A 19888-nucleotide genomic window follows, 5' to 3' on the forward strand; every position below is an offset into this window, starting at 1 on the left:
CAAAAAATTTTCTCCCCAGAGTACCTACATTCAATCCAAACATGTTTTCTAATCTTTCAACCAAAACCCAAAGTGATATTTTTCCACAAAAATGGCCATCCAAGCACAACATAAAGTTAAACTAACAATCTTTACATTTTGCATCTTAAGATCCAACTGCAGTAGCCAAATCTGAGATGGCAGGACTCCCAAATTTTAAAATCAATCACCAAAGTGTGAAATTTTCAACAACAGAACTGATTCAAGTGTCACAAATTTATAGCAGGTTCTCAAATTCAGGAATAGTGCAAGATGGAGGAACTATTAGCTAACTACTAGTGCCACAATCACAACCAACACCTAATACTAGTGCAAGTAGAAGATATGCCCATGTACTTCATCAAGAAAACATAGTGGTAGAGAATGATCTTCCTCTGACTTTTTTTTTCCCATATTTTTACTCCACTGCTTTTTCTGGCAGTGGCAATTATCCATTTAAAGTCACTCAAGCTTCTCCATGTCACTAGCAATTGAGAAAATCATTACTTCTCCATGTCACTCCTCCACACATTCAAACCTGGTTTCACCAAATCAATTAGCAAGAAGAGAGGCAACATCACCCTTGACAAGATGTTCCAGGATTCATTTTCCCAACCCTCATGTCAACTTAACTACTCCTTGGCCTAATTTACATCCACTATAATTTGGTTTCAAGTTGTGCTGTTCCATATAACCATTAAAGAACACAAGTAAGGGCAAAAAAATGGGCAAGTACCATCTGTCCACAACGTTTAACTTTCACGGCTCAATTCATACACTGGAAGAGTTTGTCAGAGGGCGCATTTTTCTTTTTTTGATTGGTAGGGAGGAACTTTCTCTGCCATCCAAAATCATCCTAAACATCATCCTATATTTCTCATATTGTTATTCTGTTGCTTCCTACAAAAAATGTTCTTCAGCGACGTTATTACTGGCCTATCAATCAACGCACAAGAGGAAACAGACGAATTACAAAACTCAATCTTCATTAATATGACCACGACCTTAGTTCCTCATCATAGGTCAAACATTAAATTTTGTCCCAGATACCACCCCTCCCGTTGTACTATTTTTTCAATAAAAGCTAAATAACAGCAAATTTTGTTTAGATATACCAGTTCAGGAAGAACAAACATTCTACAAAACAAGCCAAATATACACCTCTGACTTCAACCATTATCAAGTACTCAATCACTAGCATAATGTAAACAGCTAATGCGGAATCTTTCATTAATGCACCCAATATATAGCATAATGCACAAAAAAGAGAGACAAATTTCGATATAAACTTCAGAAAAAAAGTAAGTAAAGATCAAACTCATAAAGAAAAGCAAGCATAGAGCAGTGGAATCAAAGGTCCTCCAATTAATCACTGGATCAATGATCAAAGTAACATGGTAGTTTCCACCAATCACATGACTAGAGTTACACTTGAAAAAAGTAATCTCAGACACACAATCTTCTTAGCTCATTAAGTAACCTCAATCAATCCAGATTTATTAATCCTTCACTAACCAATCATGAAGTATCCCCAAGATATCCTCATCCCTATACAAATGATACCTGCACACACCACACAAAACCAGAAAAAAAAAAAGATATATAAACAGGTGAACAAAACTCAAAATTTCTTTCATTCAAATGAAAGAAGAAAAAATAACACAAAAAAATGGGACTCACTCTTTTTCACCCAATTTGACCTGAGTGCCACCATATTCAGGCAAAAGCACTGTATCACCTTCTTTAACAGCTACTGGAATTGTATTTCCTGCCTTATCCTTCAACCCTGGCCCCACTGCCACCACTTTTCCTGAGTTAAGCTGTAACAAATTCCAAACACAACCCATCCAAAAAAAACCCGGAAAAATCAGCAATTTTCCCCGTACTGATAAAAAATAACAACAATATCTAAAATATGACCAAAAAAAGCATACTGGAATGACAAGTCACCTTAACCAAAACCAGTTTAAGAAAAAGGAAAAAAATCAGCTGTTTGACAACAAAAGGGAAAGAATTACCACTGGATCGAACCCATCAAAAACCCAAACAGAATCATCAAAATATTGACAGAGAAACTACTCTACAATGAAAGCAAACATTTTTTTTTTTTGTAAAATTGAATACCCCTTATCAAAAAAAAATTTCAACAAACATTTAACAAAATAAACAACAAGCTTTCCATTGAAACCAAAAAAAAAAAAAGAATCATCAAGCAAATGACAGAAAAAATCAAATTCATACGGTGCTGTTTTTGCTCACCTTGGCGGATTTTTCTGGGAGAAGAATACCAGCAGTGGTTTTGGAGGGTTGGACAAGCTTCTCAATCAGAACTCTGTTGAGAGTTGGGATTAAACGCCTGGCCATTTTTGGTTTACAAAAAAAAATGCTGCAGAAATTTTGGTTTTTGGATATATGGGAATGGGTAGAAGATCACAGAAGTGAGGAGGGCTTGATAAAGAAACGGGTAGAAGGATTTCAGTAGTAGTAGAAGGTTCTAGGCTTCTTGGAGAGGGGTTTAGGGTTTTATAAGGGTTTATGGGTTTTTGCCATTGCAGCTGCTGTGAAGTACCGAATTATGAGTGCGGATGACTCTTGGTTGGTTGGGCTCATATACATTTGAGTTGGGCTTCACGACGATGGCCTTCATCCAAGAGTAGGTGAATATTTTGTTTAATTATTTCTTTGAGAAAACTTTATTATAATTCCTATGATGCTCTAATTATTGGGAATTTGATGAAACGTTGGCCATTAATGTATTTGTGATGTAGGGTTTTGGTAATTCTTTTGATGTTGGAAGGTTTTTGGAGTTTCATAGTGCTATTTTTGTTTGATTTTTCACAATTGTTGTATGTGTTATTTTTTTATTTGTATTTGTTGCATATTTGACGTATTTTCTACTATTAGTTCAGATTTGTAGCGTGAAACTATTTTGTTGTAAAAAAAATGTATATGTGTTGTGACATTCGTGAGAATTTATTTAATCAATAAATTACATGTTTTTCTGATTTTACTATTTACTACACCAATTGCTATTTTGCTGATATTTTTATTTTTTTTTGGCTTCTTGAAGAATTAAGAGAAATAAAACATTTCAAAGTAAACCAAGTTTAATAAAAACTTTTAAACTTTGGAAATGACAATACATCGTTGGGTTGGAGGAGGGATGGATTGAATGATTTGAAAGAAAGAAGTGTAAATAAGAGATATTGAATTCGAACCCTCCCACTTATACTTAAAAAAATACATCATTGGCATTGGATTGCTTTCTTAAACAAGTAGATCAGTTTAGTGAGGCGGTGTAGCCGTGTAGGTGACCTTTGTGGGCCAATTTTAGATTGTGAGAACACGAATCTTTGGGTCATTGGTAAACCCAAATGAAGCAACATAGTCCAAGAACTTATTTTTGCCAATCCTTTGCGAACTCTTCTATGTCAGTCGACTTCAGAGTTAATCTTCTTTTCTTAAATATTTTTTCCTTTTTTCGGAGCAAACTTTTTTTTTTTCCCTTTGATCTCTCTGTGGGACATTTCCATTTTTACAATCTTTTTGTTTGGAGCACAAAACTAATGAATTTGAGTGTGTATTTATGTATTAAATTGTGTACACTGCACGTGTGCCCTTCAAGCACTCTTTAGGAAAATCCTTGAAAATTTAGTATGCTAAGCACTTCTCTTAATGACAATTAATCAAGGAGCATTATTTGATAGGAGTTTATTTAAAATATTATTTAGAATAATTATTATAGCATTTTTTGTGAAGTAATGTATGTAAAATAAAAATGTGGCTGGAAAGATAAAAAATTAATTAAAAATCATGTTTCTCATACAAGCAAAATAATATTTGGGATAATTTTACTATCTAAACACACATGCTTCATTTATTACACGTTTTTATTTTTACTTTGATGGTTAGGTGATGGCTAGTCAAGTTATGCGCACTAAAACTAATCATCCTCGCGTACAATAATTATTCTACAACACCTTGCACTTTCTCCATAGTGAACAAAATACGTGTCTATCATATCAACATCCATTATTTCTTTTTTAAAAAAATGAAGAAAATTAACTTCCATCAAACTATAAGCTGAATATGACTAGCATCCTTTGGAGTTTTGGCCATGAATCATTTGTCATTTCTAGCTAAGAAATCACATCATTTAATCAACACTTTATGGTTTTGTTGTTATTCTCTCAAGCCCACACACATATTTTCAATGTGTTTATTCGATGGTTGTGGTTCGTAAGTTGTTATGCATATTTGATGAGTATACTTTAAACACTTTGAAAGAGTAGCCGTTCATTTGTCACAAGAAAAATTGCACTTTAACAAAAGCAAGCAATAAGATAAGAAACTTTAAACTTTAGTTACTAGTCATTTTTATCAGATCAAAATTGACAACCACTTAAAACATTATCTTAACAACCACATTAACACTCTTAAGAAAAAGGGTGATTTAACACCAAGACATGGAGAGCCACAATATTTGACCTCCCACCACTTCCTCATAGATACTAGGGAAAAATGGTCTGATCAAATCCTATCTGCTTTTGAAATCTGGTTGACATTCTTTGGACCACTTCCTCATGCAATCATCTTTTTTGTCCTCAATTTCCTCTTCATGCCATGCTACGAGCATATGGCTTGTATTTGAAAACCAAAGGTAGTTCAAGAAACGCAACTCAAAAGTTGGAAACTTGGACCATCACAAGCATATTCTTAGAAGAACAGGGTGCAGAAAAACTTGGTGTCTTCTAAACGGACTTCCCAATTCTTGAGGTTGGCATAAATAGGAGATTGATGTATACCGAACAAAGAATTGTTCCATGACCTCGGCCAACTTTAATTTATGCGGAAAAAAGAGTAGTTCATCCGCATAAAAGTTTGATGCAAATATTGGTCCAGAAAATGACTAAAGAAACATGAATCATCATATATTTTGATTCGTAAAAACAATCAAGGCATCAAAACCAATAACATTAAAGAAAGGTAATTTCGTCCTTCATTTCCATACGCAATGATTATTCTTTCACACAAGTTCTTGGGAAGATTCTAGTGCTCATGAACTACATACTTTTACTAGTTATCAAGATGCCTGGATGTATCAGCATTTCCCTTAGTTCTAAATTGCATGAACGACATCTTTGGAGTGCAACTAAGTCAACTAGATGCCTTTCCCCCTCCAAGGAATTCATCATTCTGGTTTGAAATTTCAAGTAGCAAGTGAGTCCAATGCCTAGCTAGTGATGTCCGAACCCTAAGACTAAATCCAATTTGTGCCACATTTTTTGTCATGCCACTAAAAGAAAGAAATATGGTAGCGATAATGCATGCATTTCATGTATTCTTCCTAACCATTGCAACCATGCACGTTATTCTTTTTCAATTCTAGAAGTTACTTGAGGAATTGGTTGACCATTTGATCAAACTTCTATCTGACTTCTCAAGTGTGAGAGATGACTGGTGATCCATTACTTTTAATAATAGGTTTAGGGTTTCAAAAGGTCAACCGTATCATGTGAGAACTAATTATAACAAACTCATCAGCACAGATTATAGAACCCGACCCTTAAAACTGGATATGTATCATTTGCTTGTAATTAAACTCCTAATCTATTGGAGGTTTTATAGAAGCTTGCAGATTTAGCATGTTCAACTCGAGAATGGGATCCTTAATTTACCACTAATTATCACCCCTACTAGCTTTTCCTGCTCTCTAATTTTGGTTTATTACTACTAGGTTACTATCACAAGCAATGCGCGCATGCATAGAACCCTTTTTTTTTCTTTTTTTTAATGAATACTTTTTCTACATTATTATGAGGGTGAAAAATACTAAAATTTGTTGTTGTCATTAATTTTTTTTTAAAAGTTTCAGCCACTTGCAATAACATCCACCACCCAAAAAAAAAAAAAAAAGTTTCCGGCCACTGAAATCTTTGTCCATCAGGTTGAGATAGGTACTGATCTACAAATTTAGAGGTCCTTTCATATTTTAGCTGATAAATGCACATGTGAAGTAATGTTCAACATTGCTTTACTGCCGTTAAATCAACATTGTCTTTAAAAAAAAAAATCTTTTTAGCTTTATCCTCAACTTTAGTGCTCTCATACTTGTTGGTCAGATGTGACTAGAGTGGATGTGCAGATTCATCTCTTTTTCCTTTTGAAGATACGAAGATGCAAATAGATCCCTCCACTCTTGGCACTTGCCATAATTTATATTCTTATGGGCCCTTAGTGATCAAAATCGACAGATATACCAGATAGGCAAATTAGTTGAGAGCGAACAGTCATCCAAGTGGGCGTGCCGGAGTGCTTATCGGGCATGACTAGAAATCATGTGGGCTCTGCCCGCGCAGGTTCGAATCCTGCCGCCCACGGGTTAATGGATTGCTGTTCTACATTTTAAGTGTTAATAGCATTTTTGAAAGCTATAAATTCTAAAGAAAGTTTCTCTTATTTTTCTCATTTTGAACAAATTTTGTAGCAAATTACGGATATAAACATTTGAAGGGGAATCATTGCGAAAAGTTAAGGAGGGGCAGCAAAACCGTTTAAAATTACACTTTAAATTGAAAGTAAGTGCTGCAGTCAAGCATTTTATTGGAAAAAAAAAGGATGATTGTTGCATGATTCTCAACTCTCGAGAGAATTGAAAGAAGGAGAGAGTTGGGTTGGGTTAGGTAACAAGGTGTGAGGGATTGTAAATCATAGTAATGAATTTAGGGTTGTAAATAAATCGAGTTGAATCAAATTTTAACATAATTGAATTAGGTTTCGAGTCGAGCTTAAAAAAATAAGAAATAGTTATTTTATTTTTAAAATGAATAAATAGTAATTTTTCTTAATAGATAATAAAATATATAATTTCATTATTAAAATAATGTGTGTATATATATATATATATAATTGACCAGTTCGTAAACTAACGAGTTGAGTTTCTTTGCACTCGAGTTTGACTTGGCTGGCTCGAGTTCAAGTTGAACTCGATGTTGACCGATTTCAAATCAAGTTTTGATTGATACGAGCGTTAACAAACAGTTTGAGTTCACGTCCTCTCACTTATAAAAAAAAAAAAAAAAAGAATGTGAAGAAACCTTCTATTGAGTACCACTTGAATGTGTATTGAAATCAATATGCTCCTTGACGGGGCATGATCAATAGAATGATGAATGAAAAGCATTGATGATCATTAATGGCCTAGGTAAGCCACATAAGGGCTCTCGGAACGAGGATGGGTAGTGGCGATTGAGCAGGTAAGTTGGATCAGGGCCTCTCTTCTTTTTTTTTTTTTTTTTTCGACACATGGGTGTTCGGATCAATCCTTACTAGATCAGGGCCTCTCTAATCTATCAACTTCTTGTGTAATTTGAAACTTTCGATGTAGGTGTAAATTTTGTCCACTCAAATTCTAATTTACCGGTCACCACTACATCTAAGTCGTACAAATTTAGGTAGAAGTAGCAAGAATAACATTGAATTGGTCAAAATCAATTGAAGAGGATCATAATCTAGGTAAGTTTATTTAATCTAAATAGTCTGATTATAGTATTTTCTTCAAATTTTGATGTACGCTCACAGACATAATTGTACTATATATATCTAATTAGTATACATAAACTAAATTTATGCATACTATAACATGTTATTAATATACACAACTCTTTCATAAAACATACAACAATCACGCTACTGTATCAAAACATCAACAGTGTTTCATTTCTTGTACAACTCTAAATCCATTTGTTTCCCTTAGGGGTGTTGGTTCATGTATTTCATTTCTTGTAACAAGTGAAAATAGAAGCCCTTTTGCTTGTTATGTACTGCCAAGGTGGGGGAAAAACCCTAGAAGCATTTTGGTCTTCACATCTCTGGAGGTTGAATAACCAGAAGGGTCCTTTCCCTGGAACCGAAAGCAAAAAATGCACCATCTAGCTGTGTGGTGAATGCACATAAGAACCAAGCTGGTGGGCCATTTTAAGAAGCTGAGTGGCTAGAATAGTGCAACTAGTTTTGAAGATATGCATTCTCAGAATTCAGAATCATAATCCTCTCTCTTCTTTTGCATTCTGCTTTTCTATCCCTTCTTTTTGTCTTACATTGGATTCGTTCTTCTTCTGAACTCGAACAAAGTAATCATTGTATTGGCTTTGATCTTCTTTGCTCCCTCTACTTTCCACGGTCCTTGACTTTTTCAACAGTTGTGTTCAATACCATGTCCTCAATATATAGACTTTTTAGGTTAATCAAAAATACTTTACAGGGAATTGAAGGTAATGTAAAGTACCAAGTGGAAAACCTTTTATCCACCTACTTTACGTAATAGTTAATCCTACATTAGAGAACCTTGTTCCCCTCTAGAACTACAAGAGATGGTTAATGTGCAAAAGTTTACTACTTGATCTCCAATAAGCCAACTACTATTGATGTTTTTCCCCCACCTTTTGGTTCAAGTAACTAAGTATCATTGATGAAAGTCCTTCTTGTTCTTCTTTTCTTTTTCTTTTTTTTTTTACTCTCTCTCTCTCTCTCAAAATGTTCAATTTTTTTTTCTTGAATGAAATACTCTGAAAATGTTCAGATGCAGCACTGCCTCTTGCAACTTTGAGAGATTTAAAAGACCCAACATTATATCATTTTTATGTGTTTGGATTAAAGGAGATAGGTTAAGAGGTTAAGATTTTTGTATGATTACATCAAGGAGGTAGGCTAGTCAAAGTCCGGATATGATAAAAAGAAATACTATTACCAACATTATTGGTAATCAAATTGTTTGGGAAAAGAATCTCATGAGAATGAGAGCTTAATTACCTAAATTCGTGTACTTTAAGCAACTCTTCACTTGTAAACATACATGTGCTTAAAGTACACGAATTTAGGTAATTAAATAGTCTCAATCTTCATGACCACCTTCTCTATACATTGGACATCTATCATTCGTAGGTGTTAACTGAGTCATTTCTCAGAAGGATTATCATGAATTGAGAAAGTAACACATTGGCAAGGAATATATTATATATGCGGACAACATACGACAATATGTGCTTGACCCCGTTACATCTATCATTAAAAATTAGAAAACCCAAATCATTTTTTTTTCTTTCAGACAATTCCAGAAAAAGTAGGGATAGTTACAGGCTAACATATCAACTTTCCATCTGTTTCCGGCCAAAGCCATTAGCCGCAGACACATATTCATCATGCAGGAAACGGCAGAACTCATTCGGGAATTCATGTATAATTCTTGATTGTACGACTGCAATACTGCCAAATTTGGAAATAAATAAAATTTGGGGCACTCCAAATAATAACAGGACATCATGGGTCCAAGTCATGTGGTATTCTGGATTAAACTAGGCTTTTTTTTTTTCTGCAGTACCCAGTTGGCCATTTTGCTCAATGATTTTTTCCTTAAAAGGCTGAGGCACATTTAAGACATCATCTGAGGTTTCTCTTAATATTACTTAGCGCCTCTAAAGTTTTTAATATGACCCCTAAAGTTCCTTATCAGCTTGACAAAACTAGATGTCTGTTTCAATGAAAACAGATAATCACGAGATGAAGTATACAAAAAGTAGGATATGTGTTGAAGGAGTATACATAAGTTGATTTCTTGAAAAGTTCCTACACAATGAATTATGTATTTGCGTCTTCCTTTTTATTTGCTTGAAATGAGCTTTTCTCGATTCATATTTTTGTGTGCTAAAATTTATTTCGAAGTATTTCTTTTCTTGGTTTATTTCAAGGAGAGTTGTTTTTTGGGGAAAACTTTTGGAACTAAATACGCTAGCTCTTCGAATTTTTTAGAGGCAATATACGTATTTGTTCATCTTTTAAGAAAACCTTTCTTCAATTACCTTTTGGAGTATATATTCAACAACAAGAACATATGGCAGATGGCCTATACATCAAGTACAAAACTGCTGTCTAATGCATAGTTATACACGCGTATATGTACCTATATATACACATAATTGTTTTTCTCGGGATACTTTGATTGTTGATAACTATCCGACCAAATATGCATATATCAAGATGCAAAATAGTTTCTCTTAAGAAGGAGTACAAGGTTTTTCACTACCTATTTATTTCTTAAAGTTATAAAGCAAAAATATCTTTCCAATTTCTTAAAAATCTATTCGATGGACAATTTGAGTCAAGCACCTTTACAAAAAAAAAAAAAAAAGTGCATTGGCATACATACTTGCAGGTATGTATGTATATATATATATATGTAGTCTCAAATTGTATCAAGTACATAATTTTAGTGCTATGTATTATATTTACTTTGTGCTCAAAGTGATTTACATATTGAAAAAAAAGAAGAACAGTACATTTTGTATTTGAAACAATTAAACTGACAACCGTCTCAATAAATGAATATTTATATCCTTTCAATTCTTAATTCTATAACAATATATCCGTATGTTTGTATTTGCCTGAGTATCTAAGGTTAGAATGAAATAATTTCCATATGTAGCTAGGCGTGTGGATAGAGCATTACTTTTCAGGAAGGCTAAATTGGTCACCAGGGTTGGCACTTCGGCGGTTCGCGCGTATGGCGCCTAACATACCAACTATTAGTTTTCCATAAAACGGGATTAGGTAAATAGACATGATTTTTTCCCCCTTTTTTCCTGAAAGGCTGAAGCACATTTAAGACATCCCATGAAGTTCTTCTTAATATCACTTAACACCCCTAAAGTTTATAAAATATCACTTACCTCCCTTATTATCAGAGGTGTCAAAATGGGTGATTTAACCAGATTTGGACGAGTTAAAATAGGTAATGGATATAAGTAAGTCAACTCATTTATACCCATTTAATTAGATAAATATAAATAGGTAAGTCAAAAAATGAGTTGAATAACCCAATTACTCATTTACAATCCATTTATTCTAACTTTTTACAAACTCATATAAATTCATTTTGTAAACTAAATTATCAATTTATACCACTCTTTGCAGTTTGCACCCATAATTAATTTTAAATATTTACTTATAATGTCCAATAAGTCGAATTATCTTTTTTCTCATCTGTGCACTATGTCGCAAAATTACATACTATTTAATGATTGAATAATAAGAATATTTTTGCTGTGCAATAGGGAAAGGATTTGGAACCATGAAAAAGAGAAATTAAACAATGATTGACCAACTTATGAACTTGAAACTAAATACCAAGAAAATACAAATGAAAAAAAGGATAGAAAAATCTCCAAGTGTATAGTTATTCTTTATCTTTAAGTTGAAAACTAGTCAACAAATTCTCCCATCTTTTCATTAGGTTCTCTACTTTTTGAGGCTACATTTGGTCAAAGGTAATGAAGAAATTAGGATTGCCGAAGACAATTTGAAATAGATGTGATTGTGAAAACAATTCTAAATGGATTAATTGAATTTGGTATGTTACCCAATTAAACTCATTTACTAAAGGGATATATATATATATATATATATGTATAAATTTCAGATACCCATATCCAACTATTCATAGACCGATATGGGTAAATTTAGTTAAATGGGTTTCTTTGACATCTATACTTATCAACTTGGCAAACTAAATGTCTGTGTCAACAGTCATAAATTGATAACATTATCCTTGCATTCTTAATAATTATTAAACAAAAATTCTCAAACAAAAAAAGAATTTTTAACCCAAAAAAAACCAAATGGCCATCCAATAGTAGTCCATATTTCTATGTATCCATGTTGTGGTGGGGGTGGTAAAGGAGATGGTTAAGTTAAATTTAGTAGCATCAACCACTTAAAAAGATTTTGGTAAGTAATTTATACCTTAGAAAATTTTGCAGGACCAATTTAAGGAAGTCAAGCAATGTTTTTAGGAAATATGTTTTAATATATGATGTAATTCAAGTTTACTCAAAATTAAAATAATCTTTTTTATACGTGTGGTTTGCATGTAAAGCCTACTTATAAATTTTTTTTTATAAATAAGCCAATATTAAAAAGATTAATAAAAAAATGATCTCATGATAAAATATCAACAATTTGCCTATGCTTTTTTTTTTTTGTGAAAATAACATAGGCAATTTCTAGATATTTTCAACTTTACTTTTAGCCTTATTTTGATTTTTATTATTGATGTAAGTTTGGTAAATAGGATAACATAAGGATAGTATTGGAAGTAAATTTTTATGTCTCTTGCTTTCCCCCCAAAGGGGTTAAAATGTTGCAAAAATGTCAATTTAGGGAAAGTAAGTGAGATTTTAGAAACTTTAAGAGTGCAAAGTGGTATTATAAGAAACCTTGAGGGAGGTTTCTCAAATTATCCCAATTCATGACCAGCCTGGAGAAGTGAACCTATCCATCAATGAAGAAAGACTGAGAATGTATTCTTTATGCATTCTTTATCGAGTTTCTTAATATCTCTGCTGCTTGACTGTCACGTTATGCCACAATTTGTTCCATTATTCATCTTTAACGAAAACTAAAAGATTGACAAAATTAGAGGAGTTCTACCCCAGTCATCTTTTATACTACATTCATTCAACTATTAAAACTTGTAAAGAAATTTTGCAGTCTAAAAAGTGGCATGAAAAAGAAAAAGACAACATTCTAATGAATTTTAGATATACAAATGTTGCATACAAGGGAAAGCAATTCAACCCACCTATGCAAAAATAATAATTCTCAAGAATTCGTGCACGTTTTGCATAAATTTATCAACTTCTTTATGGTACTGGCGCGTTGGATTACTACAAATAAACCTGTTTATCTTTCCAAGATTGTGTTCAGTTTACATACTGCCATGATATGGGCTATGCCTCATCCATATCTCCCTCTCCTTTACTCGAATGGTCGAGTACTGATTTTTGTACAGAAGCAGTCTTTTTGAAAGTTGATTGACCATGGGTTCCACCCCCCAACCCCTCCTACCCACTGGACCTAAGTATATAGGGACATCTCCAGAGTCCATACAAGTCACAACTTACCACAGAAAACTAGCAGTTGCTTCCTTGCCCCAATGAGTAGTAACTTTGATTCTCGTCAAGAATGTTTGGAGATAGCTATGGAGGTACACCAAGTTGTTCCACCGCCTCACATGAGCACTTTCAATAAACTCAAGAATAGATTCAAAGAAACGTTCTTTCCTGATGACCCTTTACGCCAATTCAAGGGTAAATCCACCAAAACTAAATGGATTCTTGGAGCTCAGTACATTTTTCCCATACTTCAGTGGGGTCCTAATTATGATCTCAAGTTGCTCAAGTCTGATATTGTTTCTGGTCTCACCATTGCTAGTCTTGCCATTCCTCAGGTTCTGCTTTTCTCTTGTCTTCTACCAGAAATTGTCTGTTTTTCTGTTCTGTTAAATTGTAAATTAATATTTTGGTTTTGTTATTCAGGGCATTAGCTATGCTAAGTTGGCAAGCTTGCCACCAATTGTTGGACTATGTGAGTACACTATTCATATTGTTATTTGTTGCTTATGCAACTTCTGCAAATTTGAACTACCTCGGTTGGTTTTGCTGTCACCTTTCTCATACAACTTGAATTTATCAAAATTGTAGATTCAAGTTTTGTTCCACCACTCATATATGCTGTTCTTGGAAGCTCAAGAGATCTTGCAGTTGGTCCAGTTTCAATTGCTTCTCTCATTATGGGATCAATGCTGAGACAAGAAGTTTCTCCAGCCACAGACCCTCTCTTGTTTCTTCAGCTTGCCTTTTCTTCAACTTTCTTTGCTGGTCTTTTCCAAGCCTCTTTAGGCTTCCTAAGGTGTTTCTTCATAAATGCATGAGGCTTCATTTCTTGTCTTTTTGCCCTTTTTTCCATTTTTTCTTTTGGAGGAAATTTAATCTACCTTTTCAAGATAGAAAAACTATATGTATCTGTTTGGTATCTGCAGACTCGGTTTCATCATTGACTTTCTATCAAAAGCAACACTGATTGGGTTCATGGCTGGAGCTGCAATCATAGTTTCTCTTCAACAACTTAAAAGCCTTCTTGGCATAACAAATTTCACCAACCAAATGGGCATAGTTCCTGTCTTGAGTTCTGTTTTCCACAGGACAAATGAGATTAGTGTCACATTTACAACTAAAATTCAGACAAACAAAATCTAGCTAGAGGTAAAAACTGACTTTTGCTATAAGGGATAATTTACAAAGGTAATGATGTACACAAACCTTCTTTGTTTTCTGAACCCTCCTATTATGTTTTCAGGCCAAATGACAAAAATCTACAATATAGACAAAATACATAAAATAACACGATGTGTAAAATTCTTTAACTTTTTGTAAATTATCTAATCAAAATATAATCTCCAATTTGTACCTTTTTTGTACTGTTCTAACAGCTCCGGATTCTAATTCAACTTATATTATTGTTAACTAGTCAATGGAGGTTAATTATTCTTGTGGAAATCAAGAATTTATATCCAGCAAACAGAATTTTGCATGTGGAGACATTTGGTCTTATGCAGAAATTATTCCGACATAATTGCTGAAGCAGATCATTGCTACACTTTTCTCACTTTTTGAAATTGTCCATTATAGAACAAAGTGACTTACTTCGGATTTTTTTTTTTTTTTAACCACTAAATAGAAAAGAACAAATATGAAATGCCACCAAACCAACAAAATAATAAAAAAAGAAAGAATATTTTTGTAATACTTCTTTATATAAAGTAATATAAAAAATATACTACTGTTGTGTTAATAAGCATTGTTTTCATTTGGGCAGTGGTCATGGCAAACAATACTAATGGGCTTCAGTTTCCTGGCGTTCCTTCTTCTCACACGACATATTGTACGTGATTCTCCTAATTCTTTTAAATTTTTATGTTTCTTCTTGAAATTGCTTTGTTTCTTCATTCGTTTTCACTGTAACATTTAGGGAGGACCAACTCTGTAATTACCACAACTCTGAAGGATACGCTGTGCTTTAACTGTTGTACCTTCGCTTCAAATCAAATCAATTACCCCACAAAAGAAGAAAAATTAGGAATTACTTCATCAAAATTTTTCCAAGTAATTCTTCAAGTAATGGCTAATAAGTATTAGGTGGGTTCATTTAAAAGTTTGCTTAGATAATAAGCCAAAAATAAAAACAGAAAAAAGGGTTATCGAGAGTTGAATTACAGACAAACAAGAGTAACTTTTCGTTTGAAGTTGTGACGTGTTTATCGAAAAAAAAGTGCTTTTAAACATTAAAAGTATTCATGGGGTGTTTGATAACAATTTCCCGTAATTTAAGTAGCCCGATTTTTTATAATTTAAAAACACTTTTATTAAATATACTTGTGTCAGAAATATTTTCTTTTTTATAAGCAATCACGACCCCAAACTGGGTCCAATGCGAAAATTGTTGGTATCTTACAACCTTGGACAAGCGTCCCACGGAATAGCAGATTTTGACAATTTGATTATGAAATTTATCTGTCGCAGGACGGACCAAAATGATTACTTTGATGGAAAAATCGGACCTATAGATTTTCTAGGACGTCCTGTCTTTGTTTCATCATTCTTTTTTGACCATATTTTTGGTGCCAACTTTTTGCCTAAAAACTAGAAAGTTCAGTATTATTTACTTCGTTAATTGAACCTATCTGTTTAAATACTACTGATACGTAATTAGCATATCTGTTCCACGAGTTTAAAACGATTTGGTTTCATTACGTAATCATTATCGTGATTAAAGAAGTAAACTTGGTGATTAGGCGATTTACTGGAGTATAATATTCGCCAATGACCTTAAGATATTTAAGAAGTGTCATTAAAGAATATTGGTAAGTTCCAACTTTTAACAATCACGATGAGGGCCCCAAATAAGAGTTGATTTTGACAATTTGATTACGAGAATCTATTCTGGTTGAGTTGGGTTGGTGCCCTTCATCTTTTTATTTTTACCTATTTTCGCATGACAATCCTAAACTCTATGGCACACTCAAATGTGAAAAAAATATGAAGTGTAATCGGTTGATTATTTTAATTGATTATAAATTCTGATTTTGAATAATCAGTTTTTGTGATGTTCTCGACTGCTTTTGTATTCTGATTATAGATTTTTTAATGACAAAAAAAATTAAAATCTATAATTACCTAAAGAGTAGTTTTTACTGACTGTGATTATTCTCTATAATCAGTTTTTATAATCAAAATTTGTAAAATTTAAAACAACCGAGAACAAGGCCTTATTCTTTCTGCTTAAGTGGGACTTATAGTGTGTGATTAAAATAATGCAAGTTTGTAAAGGGGATAACTAGCTTTATAGATTAAATCTTGTTCAAGCAAAGATAGGAGATTCGAGCCTTTGGGATGATGTCCAAATTTGGTGAAATGGAAATGCTTTTTCCTTGTTCTCTCAAAGTAAAAGGAGAGGACCTTTCCCTTGCATTAGCAGCTCCATTTATTCCTTTTTGGATGAAACATTAGTAAGGTTGTTAAATTTACAAATGATTATGGCCGGACTTGAATTGCTTTGAAATTTGACCCCTATTCTAGATTTGCTTTATCTCCATTCCCAGTTCAAATATATGAACGGAAAGTTAGTCATGATTAAGGTTAATTGGCTGGCCAACTTCATAGTTAAAAGTAGGAAGAAAATTTAGTCAAACATGCTAAAATTTGACATGTAAAAACAAATTAAGACCCTTCAATTTGTGATCTGGAAAAGAATAAAATTTGACATGTAAAATTCGACATTCAGTTTCAGGTTGTTTTTTTCTTGATCACTTGGGATGAGATGAAGAATTAAGGTTACAGTATCTTAAAGCTAATAGCCAGTGCGGTAACAGAAAATAAGAAAGTGAAGAGAGCCAAACGCTTGCAATGACTTCATTTACTAAGTAAGAGGGCTAAAATTTCACCAAGGAGATGTGGCTAGCTTAATCGACTTCCTGCAATGGAATGCTTATTTGGAGCATATAACCATTGTGTTCAAATTCAACAACTAAAAAGCTTTTCCGTGAATATGTGCTCTGCAGGGTATTAAAAAACCTAAGCTATTTTGGGTGTCAGCTGGAGCTCCTCTTGTCTCAGTAATTCTTGCAACTCTAGTGGTTTTTGCATCAAAAGCTCAACACCATGGCATCAGTGTAGTAAGTTTCTGCAATTCCTTGTTGTCTATACCTGTTCTGATTCCACATTTTACCTGATCCTTTTCATGGTTATTGTCTTAGATTGGGAAGTTACAAGAAGGATTAAATCCTCCTTCATGGAATATGTTGCATTTTCATGGAAGCCACTTGGGACTAGTAATGAAAACTGGACTCATCACCGGAATCATTTCGCTTACTGTAAGTTCTGCTTAATTATTACAGACTTTTCTTGGATATGCTGCTTTCTCAAAGATGAATGTGTATCAGATATACACGAAAATCCAGTATAAACTTGATCTGAGCATTAGTCCTTTTAGCGAAGTTCAGAGATCTTGCTATTCTTCATAAGATACACAGGCACTAGGTGAAAAGGACTAATTATGGCACAGTTAGTAAAGAATCAAGTAAAGAATGTAGCAGACGTCAATTAGATTGAATTCATCAAGTGCAATTGACTTCAATCTAGCTGAGGAATACCAATGATCAGTAGTATCAGTGGCTTAATTGCTAGCTTTGGATTTTGAAGGCTGCATTTTGGAGGCAATGCATAAGATGTCCTTTTACTCTGTCTATCTCACTAATTTAAGTAATTCAAAAGCTTCTTTTGTAGCAGTTCCTGGCCTACACAGCTCTCAGAAGCTACATTTGTAGACTTTTCTTTCATTCATCATATAGTTACAATAGTTTTGCTTAAACAGGAAGGAATTGCTGTTGGAAGGACTTTTGCAGCTCTAAAGAACTATCAGGTGGATGGGAACAAGGAGATGATTGCCATTGGAGTCATGAATATAGTTGGCTCATCCACTTCATGCTACGTTACAACTGGTACATTTGCCCTCCAAATTCTAAAACTAACATCTCCAGTCTTATCCCAACAAACAATTGAACCCTAGTCAGTAGAAATGCAACCGATTGCATCTTCCTATTGCAGGTGCTTTCTCTAGGTCAGCTGTGAATCATAATGCTGGATGCAAAACTGCAGCTTCAAACATTATAATGGCTGTAACTCTTATGGTCACACTCCTCTTCCTCATGCCACTCTTCCAATACACCCCAAATGTTATATTAGGAGCCATCATTGTCACAGCTGTTGTCGGCCTTATTGATATCCCTGCTGCTTATCAAACTTGGAAGGTTGACAAATTCGATTTCATCGTACTGCTTTGTGCCTTCTTGGGAGTTCTTTTCATCTCTGTGCAGGGCGGGCTTGCAATTGCAGTAAGTTAAACAATGTCAAAGCTTTCCTTCTGTTCATGTGCATATTTGAGGTCCAAAAGCTGACTTACCTCAGAGAATTGAAAGTTTCTGTAAAGTAAAATTTCTAGGAGTAAACTGCAGTCTTCCAGAATTTTTCTCTATCATTGCTATTGCTAAATTGCTTATGATTATTATCAGGTGGGAATATCCATTTTCAGGGTCCTCCTCCAAATTACCAGGCCAAAGACTGTGATGCTGGGAAATATACCAGGCACAGATATTTACCGCAATCTTCATCAATACAAAGATGCTGTCAGAATTCCTGGCTTTCTCATTCTAAGCATTGAAGCACCAATTAACTTCGCCAATACAACTTATCTCAAGGAACGGTTAGTCGCTGCTTCATAACTTGTAAAAGATGTGTACACTTGGGAGAATTCTGTGATCCTCTTCATATGTTCAGTAATAGCTAACCTGCTCTAGTTAATCACGTTAAAAGGATTACAAGATGGACAGAAGATTATGAAGGAGAAGTAGAGAAAACCAAGAAGCAATCTGGACTGAGATTTTTAGTCATTGATTTATCTGGTAAGCACCACTGAGATGTACTAGGAAATCAGAGAATCTGAGTACCAGTACTTGTACTGTATCATAAGATCTACGTATTCTGTTGATGATGACATGTTTGAATTGATGTGCAGCTGTTAGTGCCATTGATACAAGTGGAATCTCATTCTTCAAGGAATTGAGAATGGTACTAGAAAAGAAAGGCATAGAGGCAAGTCAACAACAGCTTCAATGCTAGCCCTTTTCAATCCCTTTTCAATCATGCAGCTACCTATTGATTCTAACAAGAAAAAAAAATTAATATGTCTCAGCTGGTATTGGTTAATCCTCTTGGAGAAGTAATGGAGAAATTGCAACGAGCAGAAGATGGACATGAACTTGCAAAACCAGACAGCCTTTTCTTGACAGTCGGAGAAGCTGTAGCTTCGCTTTCATCAGCATGTAAGTGCCAATCATCAAATTATGTATGATGAATGGTCTTTTGCCCTGCAATAAGTTTCAAGCTCATAGCAGAGAAAAGCGAAAAAAAAAATGTTGTATAAACTTGGTGAACCATCTCTTCTAATAGTTCAATACAAGCAATTTTGCTCAAGACAAATGAATCCATCGACAGCATTTGCACTACATACTGCACATGCTTTTCGCAACCTTGCAGAGAAGCATTTTTTTTTTCCAGAGACGATAACTGTGGTATAACCTAATCTATCCTATATTAAAGGGAGGGGGCAGGCTTAAGGAGGCCTAGGGGTAATCTAGAGGAGACTAAACCACTATCAGACCAAACGGATTCACCACGCACCGCCTGAATTTTTTTAAACAAAGCCACTTTTAACGTGACAATTGGTGAGAGGTAATGTTTGAACCCTTGCCTCTCACCCCACCAAAATCTTTGCCTCCCATCCCATCAAACTTGAATGTTTTCGTGGTAGTCACCAGCTCAAAGGCTAGTAATTTTGTAGAGAAGCATTCAATCAAGCTTATTTCCAACAATAATCTTAGGTCCCAAAGAAAAAATCTTCAATGATGGTGGAAAATGTATAT

The 19888-nt window shown here is 34.1% G+C and overlaps 2 protein-coding genes and 1 non-coding gene across 3 annotated transcripts; 2 read left to right on the forward strand and 1 right to left on the reverse strand.

Moving 5' to 3' along the window:
- Nucleotides 1–1357: 1357 nt before the first annotated feature.
- LOC113719332 (10 kDa chaperonin, mitochondrial) lies at nt 1358–2599 on the reverse strand. The gene is made up of 3 exons (XM_027244543.2): nt 2278–2599; nt 1699–1838; nt 1358–1581 (listed from the first exon to the last, which is right to left on the reverse strand). The coding sequence occupies exons 1-3, from the start codon at nt 2380–2382 to the stop codon at nt 1518–1520; spliced, it is 309 nt and encodes a 102-aa protein (XP_027100344.2). The 5' UTR covers nt 2383–2599; the 3' UTR covers nt 1358–1517.
- A 3717-nt stretch (nt 2600–6316) lies between these two features.
- On the forward strand, nt 6317–6398 carry TRNAS-AGA (transfer RNA serine (anticodon AGA)). The gene has a single exon. It is a non-coding gene; the product is annotated as a tRNA-Ser (tRNA).
- Nucleotides 6399–12750: 6352 nt separating this feature from the next.
- LOC113717766 (probable sulfate transporter 3.3) lies at nt 12751–19445 on the forward strand. The gene is made up of 13 exons (XM_072073076.1): nt 12751–13300; nt 13389–13437; nt 13554–13761; nt 13892–14069; nt 14728–14793; nt 16970–17083; nt 17165–17281; nt 17782–17908; nt 18015–18301; nt 18479–18669; nt 18780–18868; nt 18982–19058; nt 19159–19445. The coding sequence occupies exons 1-13, from the start codon at nt 13007–13009 to the stop codon at nt 19315–19317; spliced, it is 1956 nt and encodes a 651-aa protein (XP_071929177.1). The 5' UTR covers nt 12751–13006; the 3' UTR covers nt 19318–19445.
- Nucleotides 19446–19888: the final 443 nt, after the last annotated feature.

The sequence above is a fragment of the Coffea arabica genome, chromosome 11e (genome assembly GCF_036785885.1).
Source record: "Coffea arabica cultivar ET-39 chromosome 11e, Coffea Arabica ET-39 HiFi, whole genome shotgun sequence".
NCBI lineage: Eukaryota > Viridiplantae > Streptophyta > Magnoliopsida > Gentianales > Rubiaceae > Coffea > Coffea arabica.

Bases quoted from the DNA above. Each gene is read 5' to 3' on its own strand.
- LOC113719332 (XM_027244543.2), bottom strand. From the start codon at position 2,382: ATGGCCAGGCGTTTAATCCCAACTCTCAACAGAGTTCTGATTGAGAAG. The intron at 1,839-2,277 runs GTGAGCAAAAAC...AATTTGTTACAG, and splicing joins TCCCAGAAAAATCCGCCAAG to CTTAACTCAGGAAAAGTGGT. The intron at 1,582-1,698 runs GTGAGTCCCATT...TGGTGTGTGCAG, and splicing joins GTCAAATTGGGTGAAAAAGA to GTATCATTTGTATAGGGATG.
- LOC113717766 (XM_072073076.1), top strand. From the start codon at position 13,007: ATGAGTAGTAACTTTGATTCTCGTCAAGAATGTTTGGAGATAGCTATG. The intron at 13,301-13,388 runs GTTCTGCTTTTC...TTTGTTATTCAG, and splicing joins CTAGTCTTGCCATTCCTCAG to GGCATTAGCTATGCTAAGTT. The intron at 17,084-17,164 runs GTAAGTTTCTGC...TTATTGTCTTAG, and splicing joins AACACCATGGCATCAGTGTA to ATTGGGAAGTTACAAGAAGG.